General features: G+C 52.9%; 1 protein-coding gene across 2 annotated transcripts; it reads left to right on the top strand.

Annotated features, from left to right (window-relative positions):
* The first annotated feature begins 709 nt into the window (after positions 1-709).
* Positions 710-9,790, top strand: APLP1 (amyloid beta precursor like protein 1). Of its 2 annotated transcripts, XM_036440581.2 has the most exons (16): positions 711-965; positions 1,778-1,921; positions 3,022-3,154; positions 3,359-3,471; positions 3,683-3,816; positions 3,927-4,111; positions 4,576-4,706; positions 5,083-5,157; positions 6,002-6,160; positions 6,239-6,367; positions 7,168-7,267; positions 8,036-8,143; positions 8,610-8,680; positions 8,914-8,976; positions 9,106-9,249; positions 9,362-9,790. In XM_036440581.2, exons 1-16 carry the CDS (start codon positions 819-821, stop codon positions 9,458-9,460), a joined length of 1,935 nt encoding a protein of 644 aa, XP_036296474.1. In that variant the 5' UTR covers positions 711-818; the 3' UTR covers positions 9,461-9,790. The 2 variants fall into 2 exon arrangements, with proteins under 2 accessions (XP_036296477.1, XP_036296474.1); XM_036440584.2 differs by lacking the exons at positions 6,002-6,160; positions 6,239-6,367 and having other exon boundaries at positions 710-965.
* The last annotated feature ends 395 nt before the right edge of the window (positions 9,791-10,185 follow it).

The following is a 10,185-nucleotide window of genomic DNA, read 5'->3' as shown; positions in this document are numbered from 1 at the left end:
CCGCTTAATGCTTTGGGCACTTTTAATATACATCTACACAAACATACATGCACAGATGCACACTCATGACATGGCTACTCCACTGGGCTTGGAAAAGACAGGATTCTACATGTCATTGCAGGAGACAACACAGTAAACCCTGAAGGGGAGGCTGGGAGGGAGCGGCTAGAGGTGAAGAAACAGAAATTCCCTGGCCCTGCGGTGCTGAGTACCTGACTTGTATCATATTTTAAAAAGGGGCCTGGGAACCTTGTGACATGGATCCTTGAGCAAGGAGTTCAAGTTCCAGACACCTGGGACCCTTGAGAAGCAGAGCAGAAGGTCTGGGACTCTTGGGTCTTAGGGGGAAAGGGCTGCTGTGCTCTTGATTGGGGAAATTTTGGAGGACTACATTCCTGGCAACTCAAGAAAAGAAATTTGGTTGGGGGCGGTAGGAGGGTGAGGAGATGTGTATTGTCTTCAAAGCTGATAATTCCTGGAAGCTGATTTTGAGTCCGAAGAAGGACACTAAATCCATAACCCCAGAGTCCATGACCCAGACCTCCGGCTGGATCCTGGCATGGGGTGGAACATCTGGAATCTTAAGGGAGTGGGGGCTTGACGCAGGCTCCCACGTGGCTTTCGGAGCTGCTCCCGCCAGCGCCGGGCGGGCATGCTATTGTCCTGGTAGGGAGGCGGGGCGGCGCGGGGCGGGGCTGGAGGAGCCGGCGCAGCCGAGGGGCGGCGGGAGGAGGTGGCCGTGGAGCTGGGAGCTCCTGTCACCGCTGGGGCCGGGCTGGGCGGGAGTGCTGGGGACGTGAGGGCGTGAGAGCCCAGACATGGGGCACATAAGCCCCACCGTTCGCGGTCTGGGCTGCCGCCGGGCCCCGCCACCACTGCCGCTGCTGCTGCCACTATTGCTGCTGCTTCTGCGCGCGCAGCTCGCCGTCGGGAGCCTGGCCGGTGGGAGCCCCGGCGCGGCGGAGGTGAGGACTGGGGGGTGGGGGAAGGGGCGGGACCCGACCTCGACCCAGCTCGGACGTGTCCGGGGCGGAAAGTGCCGTCTTTCCAGCCAGGTGGCCGCCCCCGGGTCCCCTAATGGCACCAGGCCCCAGCTCCTCATCTTGTGTCGTCCCGGCCACCTCCCACCCACCCACCCCCAGCATTGGAACTGACTTTTCCAGAGCGTCTGGTCCCAGAAATCCAGCCTCTCAGATCCTGTCGACCTAAATGATTCAGCCCAGTCCCTACCCACCTGAACATATGACCCACCAAGCAACAAGACCCTTAGATCCAAGAATCTGGGTCCCTTTCCATCCTCTGGGCCCATATGAGGGCTCCACAGCCTCCCAGGACCCAGGAGGTAGCTCTCTAGCCCTCAGGGGTCGGTGTCCAGGCCTGCAGGCCTGAAGCCAGGCCCTGTCTGTCATCTTTGTACCCAAGAATGGGAGCCTGAGCTGGGGATAGAGGGAGGAGGGGCCAGAACGTCGGGGTTCTGACCTCCTCCCCAGGGATTCAGGTTTAACCCCTTCCGCCTCTAGTACCGCTGCGCCGGGGTGGGCGAGAGTTTGCCTCGGCCACCGCCAAGCCCTGAGAATCCTGGGGGACCCGCGTCTCCATAGCAACAGGAGAGCTGGGATGCCCCGCCCAGTAGTAACTGTATCCCGGGAAACGGTACCTCTACCGAGGCGGTGCTTGGTGCTTGGTGTAGGGGCGGGTCTGGGATCTAAACATCTGAGTCCTAGAAAGCAAAGGACTAAGGGACCGTCCCCACTGACCCCTTCGCCCACATACCCAGGCCCCGGGGTCGGCTCAGGTGGCTGGACTATGCGGGCGCCCAACCCTGCATCGGGACCTGCGCACTGGCCGCTGGGAACCGGACGCACAGCTCTCCCGGCGCTGCCTCCGCGACCCGCAGCGCGCGCTGGAGTACTGCAGACAGGTGGGCGTGGCCTGGGGGAGGCAGGGTGGGCGGAGTCTAGCCAGACTGGCCCTTTGTTGTTGTTTGTTTCCAGCCAGACTCCTAAGGCAGTGGTTGGCAAGCTCATTAGTCAACAGAGCCAAATATCACCAAGTACAATGATTGAAATTTCTTTTGAGAGTTAAAATTTTTAAACCTAAACTTCTAACGCCACTTCTTCAAAATAGACTCGCCTAGGCCATGGTATTTTGTGGAAGAGCGACACTCAAGGGGCCAAAGAGCTGCATGTGGCTCTTGAGCCGCAGTTTGCCAACCATGGTCCTAAGGCCAGGAGACCTTGGATCTAAGGCCAGGAAGCCAGGGGGCGTGGCCAGAGGTGAAGTTAGGATAGGGCGGAACCTATTTTTGAGAAAAGGTCACAAAACAAAAAAGAAAAGAAAGAAAGAAAAAAGAAAGAAACTACGTCAGGAAAGAGGAGAACCGTGCAAAGACCGGCTAAGGAAGGTGACCCAGTGAGTGGTGGGCTCCTTAAAGAGTAGGTACATAGGAAGGCGTGGCCAAAGGAGAAGGTAGTCTGACAAAAAGTCCTTAGGGACCTAGAAGATAGGAAATCTCCCATCTTCTAGCTTTCCACTCTTTAGTGAATCCCAATTAAAGAGTGGAAAGCTAGGAGGCCTGGCTATGAAAAGGAAGGTCTATTACAAAGAGACACTGAGAAGACAAACAGGGAAAGAGGCGAGACTTAAGGGTTGGTGGAATCTATGGAGAGATGAACCTGATTGGGGAAGGGCGGCAAGGTGACCAGAAGAGAGGAGGGCGTAGAAGAATTGGTTTATGGGTTTATGGAGAGACCTTTGTAAAGGAACTGGCCAGGTAAAGGGGAGAGGCCTAAGGACAACGGGGGAGGAGAGAGGGAGGGGGAAGGGGAAGTTACTAGGGGCGTGGCCAATGGACTTAGGGGACTCAGGTACCTCTAAGACCGGTTTTATGAAGAAGCAGGGCCTAAGGAGAAGAATGCCTTATGAACGAACACTGGAGTCTTGAAAAGGGACATGGCCAGAAGAAAAGCATGACTACTTGGGTTCTAACAGTGGGTTGATTGCCCCACCCGGTGCCCACAGATGTACCCGGAGCTGCAGATTGCACGTGTGGAACAGGAGACACAGGCCATCCCCATGGAGCGCTGGTGCGGGGGTGCCCAAGGCGGCCGCTGTACTCACTCTCACCACCATGTTGTGCCTTTCCGATGCCTGCGTGAGTCATAAGCTGGGGGAGGGAAATGGAGGTAGGAGTCTGAGGGGTGAGATCCTGGGCTTTGGTCTCAAGGCTCACATTAGAGAGCTAGATGCTTGAGTCTTGAGGGGGGCAGAGAAACCTCTGAGGATAATAAACCTGGATTCTAAGGAGGGTAAGGCTAGTGGCTATGAGAGGATCTCACTCTGGTGCCCCCTTCCCCAGCGGGTGAATTCGTGAGTGAGGCCCTGCTGGTGCCTGAAGGCTGCCGGTTCTTGCATCAGGAGCGCATGGACCAGTGTGAGAGTTCAACCCTGAGGCATCAGGAAGCACAGGAGGTCAGGACCCTGGTACATCCATCCTCACACCCAGAACACCCCCCTCCTGCAACACCCAGGAGTCTGGGCCTCTGTCCCCTCTTCCCATCAGGACAGAACCCGGAATTCAAGCTCCCAGCCCCATCAGCCTCCAACACTCAGGCATGCAGGCCCCCCTCACTTACCCTCTCCCACCCCACAATCCTGGTATCTGGACCCATTTTTCCTACAGGCCTGTAGCTCCCAGGGCTTCATCCTGCATGGCTCCGGCATGCTTTTGCCCTGTGGCATGGATCGGTTCCGAGGTGTGGAGTATGTGTGCTGTCCCCCTCCAGTGACCCCTGACCCATCTAGGACAGAAGTTGGGTGAGTGAGAGAGAATCTTCCTTGCCCATCCCAAGGCTTCTTGAGGCAGGAGGTGGAAGACTGAGACCTGGGCCCAGGTTCTTATTGCCTTGTGTTTTCTGCTCCCTCAGCGACCCCTCCACCCGGTCCTGGCCCCTGAGGAGCAAAATAGAAGGGAATGAGGATGAGAAAGAGGAGGAATCCTTCCTACAGCCAGTAGACGATTACTTTGTGGAGCCCCCACAGGCTGAAGAGGAAGAAGAGGAGCAAAGAGTCCCACCTTCAAGCTCCCATCCTCCTGCAAGGGTCAGCAAAGGTGAGGCCATTTCTGAATTCCTAGTTTCCTCCACCCTGGAGGGAGGATGATTTGGGGAGTCTTGGTGTAGGAACATCTTTGGGAGGGACCTATAGGAGAGATGTTTGCTTGGGAGGAATGAAAGGGATGAGAGCAGTTTTGGATAAAGTAGAGGTGGCAGGACTTTCCTGTGAAGGATGAAAAGAATGGTTGGAGGTACCTGGAAGGGGAGGAGCCATTTGGTAAGCCCACATGGTTATTTTGGGTTAGACTCAGAGGATGGTGTAATGGATTCTTATGCTTTGCAAGAACATTTCAGAACTGTTGCCTAGTCTGAACTACATTTCCCATGATGCTAGGCAGAAGCTATGGCTAAAGTGGACATATGGTGGTTTCCAGTGCACTCTAGGAAATGTAGTTCTCTGAGTAGAAAAGGCGACCTGGAGATGGGGTTCAGGCTGACCATCTGATTCCTGACATTGCAGTGACTTCCACCCCGAGGCCCACAGATGGTGTGGATGTGTACTTTGGCATGCCTGGAGAAATCAGTGAGCATGAGGGTTTCCTGAGGGCCAAGATGGACCTGGAGGAGCGAAGGATGCGCCAGATTAATGAGGTAATGATAGTGGGGGTCCCAGAATCACCCATAACATAGAGCTCCATAAATATAAGGAAATTTCTTGGGAACAAGTTGGGACTATTTCCAAAAACTCCCAAGCCCCTGTCAATTCCTAGTCCTCAATGCCACCCCTAAAATGACCAGGTATCCCTAACCCATAGAATCCCATTGAGATGCCAACAGATTCTAAGGACTCTCTGGTGGATGGTATTCTTCCACCTTAAATTTCTTCTGAGTTTTTTCTCTTGGGAACCCAAGAACCAATGGGACTTAAGGGATCTATCTGGAGTCTCCGAAGTTTTGAAGAAGGATTGGGGAACTCACTGGGTGGAGCAGGGTGGATTCTAGAATCCTGAAGTTCCCCTGCTCTCAGGTGATGCGTGAATGGGCAATGGCGGACAACCAGTCCAAGAATCTGCCTAAAGCTGACAGACAGGCCCTGAATGAGGTAGGACAACTTCCAGTGGGTCCTACTCACTCATGTCTGTCCACTACCTGCGGTACATTCAGTCTCAGCCTGGCTTATGCCTTGTCCCACCAGCCTCATCCAGTTCCACCCCTTCCTACTTATATCAGCCTCTCTTTGCTCCACCCCTACATTTAGCTCCACCCCTCTTGCCTATGTTGGACCTGACATTGTTCTTCTCTGGCCGCATTTTGCCCTATTTTAATCTGATTTTTATCTCTGAGGACTGGCACTGGAGTCCTCTTCCATGCTGACCCCCTGCAGGTCCAACTAGATCCTTCTCAACCTCTCTTTGATGCATTCCTATCCCGATTAGACCAGGCCCTCTGACTTTGGTTCTGCCCCTCTAATCTCATTTTTACTCAGTCCCTCCTCAGTAGGCCCAGCCTCATGTTCTTCATCCCACCTCTTTCAACTTCACCTTGGTACAGACATACTTCCTATAGTCCCCACTCAGGCTCCATCCCCTGATTCTTGCTCCCTACACACATTAGTCTCATTTAGGCATAGTCTGTCTTTCATTTTACCTACCCAGGCCTAGAGCTCTACCTTTATTAAAAATACTTGCTCCCTTTGACCTTAACATAGGCAAACTCTGTTCCTAGATTGTTCATTCCCAGTACAGTTTATACCTCCAGTTTGGCTCCCTATATCCCCACCCTTTCCTGTGATCTAGTCCCAACTCCAGGTTGACTCTGCCCAGACCTACCGGTAGATCTACTGCACCCACACTGCTTGACCCTATAGCCCTGCCTTTCCAGAATGCCACTGACCTAGGCTTTCACCCATATTACCTCTGCTGACCTTGTGTCCACTCCTTTGATAGCACTTTCAGTCCATTCTGCAGACCCTGGAGGAACAGGTGTCTGGTGAGCGACAGCGCCTGGTGGAGACCCATGCCACCCGAGTCATCGCCCTAATCAACGACCAACGCCGGGCTGCCTTGGAAGGTTTCCTGGCAGCACTGCAGGGAGATCCGCCTCAGGTGTGGGAGCTGTGGGAGCAGAGGGCAGAGGATGGAAAGGGCTGGGGTGGGCGTAGGCAGCCTTCATCCCTTCCACAGCCAGAGCGTGTCCTGCTGGCCCTGCGGCGCTACCTGCGTGCAGAGCAGAAGGAGCAAAGGCACACATTGCGACACTACCAGCACGTGGCTGCCGTGGAGCCCGAGAAGGCCCAGCAGATGAGCCTCCAGGTGCCCAAATTCTTCTAGCTCTCTAATACCCTGCTATCTCTGAGACCCCATACTCAGGCTTTTTCTTGTCCCTCAGACCCTCTTTGGACCACTTCCTATCTCTGGAACCCCTCTTTTGTGCCTTGGGACATTTTCTGGTCCCTTGGATCCTGAATCTTTGACACTATTCTTATCCCTTGGATTTCTTCCTTTCCCAGAACCCCCTTCCTGTGCCTTGAACCCTGTTCCTGTCCTTTCATTCTTCTTTCTCCCTAACCCTACTTGTTTTCCCTGGAACCCCTGTTCTGTGCCTTCAGATTCTAATTTCTGTTTCTTGGATGTTCTCTTCCTGCTCCTGAGCTCCAATTCTTGCCCTTGAACCACATCATTTCTATATGACACTCCAATGCTACTTCCTTTTCTGCACCTCCCTCAAACCTCACTTTCTATTTTTCAGATCCTACTTTCTGCCTCTCCACTTGCCACCATTTCCTATCTTCTATACCATATTCATTGTTTCCTATTCTTACTGTGTCTCCTGTGCCCCATTTTCAACTACTCCTTTCCCTTCCACCTTAGTCCTTTTTCCAAGCCTCTCACTTCCTGTCTTCTCTACATCTTTTCATTTTCTTTGTATTCTGCTTCTCCTCCTTCAACTCCTTCTTCCTATGGTCCATTCCTGGTTCTTGTACACTACTTCTGTATATTGTATGTACTATTTTTTTTCCCTTTAATTCTACTGCTCTTCCTTCACCCTACCTCAGTTTCCCCATTTCTAGCCTACATTTCCCAGTTCATCCTTCATAATCACTCCCCCACAGGTGCAGACCCACCTTCAAGTAATTGAGGAAAGGATGAATCAGAGCCTGGGGCTGCTTGATCAGAACCCCCACCTGGCTCAGGAGCTGCGGCCCCAGATCCGTGAGTACATATGATCCCTGCTTCCCATTCCAGATCTCTAAGGGCAGATCCTAACCCCCAATCTTTGACAACTTCCCCCACCCCTCTGTCCCCACACACACTTTAGTTATCTCTTCCTGTGTGACAAAACACCAGAACTTAAATTAACCCTCTTCTTTATTCATGTTTCTGCCATCTGGTCTGGGTTCTACTGGGTGCTTCTTGTCAGTAGTCAAGCATGTAGCTTCATTCAGCTAGCAGATCAGCTAGGAGTTGGAACTTTGGCACAGTTGGGCCTCTCTTCTCCATGTAGGCTCAAAGCCTTTCTTCTCCAGAGAGACCCTCCATGTTGTCTGTACACAGGGTGCCTGAACTTTCTACGTGATGGTTCAGGCTCCCAAACATTAAAGTGGAAGCTTCCAAGTCATCTAAGACATGGACTCACATTCTCTTGGTTAAAACAAACTACAACCTCAGTCCAGATACAAGGGGAAGGGCCTACACAAGAGCGGGAATACCAGTATGACTTATCACACACCCCCAGATCTATTGTGACTTCCTTTGCTTGTCCCACATCGAACCATAATTTTTCTGCTCTTTAAGCCCATTGCACCTTCAGCCTCTATCCTGCCAGGGGTGCCTCTTACCAGCTCCCCTCTTTCCCAGATCACACTTGTGACAACCCCCAATCACTTTGTGTATGGTGTGTGTGTGTGTGTGTGTGTGTGTGTGTGTGTGTGATGTCCCTATGCTCACAACCTCAACCTCCTTTCTATGTGTTCCCCTCAGAGGAATTCCTCCACTCGGAACACCTGAGTCCCAGTGAATTGGAAGTCCCTGTCCTCGGGAATAGCAGTGAGGACAAGGGTGGGCTGCAGCCTCTGGATTCCAATGATGGTGAGATAACCCAACTGTAGATAACCTCAGACTTTGGGAAATAGGTCTTCAACCTAATTTCTAATTTCCCAAGTCTAGGGGTGTCTCAGCTACCACAGTAAGTGGGAGAGAATGGGGAGGAATGTCTAAGGTTGTGAAGGCCTCTGTAGAATCCCTAATTCTCCTGCCTTGGACCCTGGGAGGGTATTTCTCCATTCTTTCTTCAATGAAGCCCTCCCTCTCTTCACTGTTCCCTTTGCGTCCTCTGGCTGCCAACAGACATCCCCATGGCCCTTCCAAAAGGTATCTCACAGAGTAGACTCCTGCCACCAAATCCCACTAAGTCTCTGAGCCCAAAATGGAAAGGGTCCATATACTGGGAACCCCAAACTCCTGTGTGGAGTCCGGTATCCCTCTGACCTCTCCTCAGCGGGGAGGGACAACACCACTCTAGACTCTTAGGAATGAACTAAGAACTGGGGGGTAGGGTCCACAGAACAAGATGCTGCACCCCCTGGGAAAAAGAAGCTGTCCCCCCTGGAACAGTATGAGCGGAAGGTAAGTTAGCCCTGTGGGTTCTGAGGGAGGCCTGGGGGTGGGGCCTAGACTCAAAGGTCTGAAGGAGGAGGGTGCCATGGGGTTGGATTCCTTAACTAAGGGAAGAGGTAGCTGAGGACATGGACTTCAGGAATCTAGGGAAGTGGGGGGCTGGGAGATGCCCACTCTGGCACTAGGGGAACAGGAGGCCGGGGCCCATTTGCCTGGGTCCCTAACACCTCCTGCTCCCCCAGGTGAATGTGTCTGTTCCAAGGGGTTTTCCTTCCCACTCATCGGAGATTCAGAGAGATGAGCTGGTAAGAGGGGGGAAATTTTGGGTACCTATGGGGAAAGGTCAGAGGCCAGTGGCTAGGCTGTGACTTCCAAAGCTACACTGGCCTCTGGTGAGCCTCAAAGATGAGCCCTGCCCATCTCCTTCCCTACAGGTACCAGCTGGGACAGGAGTGTCTCGAGAGGCCGTGTCCGGTTTGCTGATCATGGGAGCAGGTGGGGGCTCCCTGATCGTCCTCTCCTTGCTGCTCTTGCGCAGGAAGAAACCCTACGGGGCTATCAGCCATGGAGTGGTGGAGGTGAGAGACTTAAAGACGTGGTAGGGGAGGAGTTCCAGAGCTTGGGCATGGAGGAGCTGTAAGATCAGGTCAGGTCACAATGCCCCACTCTCCCTCTACTGCCTTGCTGCAGGTGGACCCCATGCTGACCCTGGAGGAGCAGCAGCTGCGGGAACTGCAGCATCATGGCTATGAGAACCCCACTTACCGCTTTCTGGAGGAACGACCCTGAACCAGCCCCCTTCATCCCTTTGGCTGAACCCAGACCTTTTCTCTTCTTGGAATCCCAGAACCCCAGACTGGAGGAAGGGTTTTGAAAAAGTTAATTTCATACCCTGGTGAGAGGGCTGGAAATTCTTATTTCCCCTTTCCAATTACTAATGCCATCCCTTAGAAATCCCCAGGTATTCCCAGCTGCCTCTCTGCTTGGGACCTCCTCACCTTAATTTATTTTGTAAATTAATTTATTGTTCTTTAAGGTGACCACCAGCTTGGTCCCTGGAATTCACCCTCCCACGTGTTGGCCACTAACATCCCAATAAAGTTCTCTTCCCTACCCGGCCATCCTGCATCTCTGTGGGGGAATCAGTAAGTAATCATAACTTTGGACACTGCTTGAATCCCTGCCCAGGGATCTTCAAATCTCGGCGAAGCTCTTGTGCCCACCCTGGAGCTTTCCTGCGTGCTGAATGGCTGGTACTTCTAGACCTCTATCTGCTGGGTTCCAGGGTGAACTCTGGAGGCGGGGCTCTGAAAGTATCCCCTGCGTCCTGCTCTCCTACACAATCACTCACACACAGCCTTCAACCGCAGAGCCTGATGAGGAATCTTAAACCATTCTTCTCATTTCCAAGTCTTCATGTCTCCTTGGGGAGATAACAGGAATCCTCCTGGGCAAGGGAATTTTATTCACACATCCCAGAGAGGGTTTTGTGGTGTCTGCAAGTGCCTATTTTG

This window comes from Pipistrellus kuhlii, unplaced genomic scaffold (genome assembly GCF_014108245.1).
Source record: "Pipistrellus kuhlii isolate mPipKuh1 unplaced genomic scaffold, mPipKuh1.p scaffold_m20_p_17, whole genome shotgun sequence".
In the NCBI taxonomy this organism is placed as follows: domain Eukaryota; kingdom Metazoa; phylum Chordata; class Mammalia; order Chiroptera; family Vespertilionidae; genus Pipistrellus; species Pipistrellus kuhlii.
The sequence above is the reverse complement of the archived record's forward strand: the minus strand, read 5'-3'. Positions and strand labels throughout refer to the sequence as shown.

Excerpts from the sequence above, each read along its gene's own strand:
- APLP1 (XM_036440581.2), top strand. The coding sequence starts at position 819 with ATGGGGCACATAAGCCCCACCGTTCGCGGTCTGGGCTGCCGCCGGGCC. Across the intron at positions 966-1,777 it reads GGAGCCCCGGCGCGGCGGAG|GCCCCGGGGTCGGCTCAGGT; the intron begins GTGAGGACTGGG and ends CCACATACCCAG. Across the intron at positions 4,707-5,082 it reads GGATGCGCCAGATTAATGAG|GTGATGCGTGAATGGGCAAT; the intron begins GTAATGATAGTG and ends CCCTGCTCTCAG.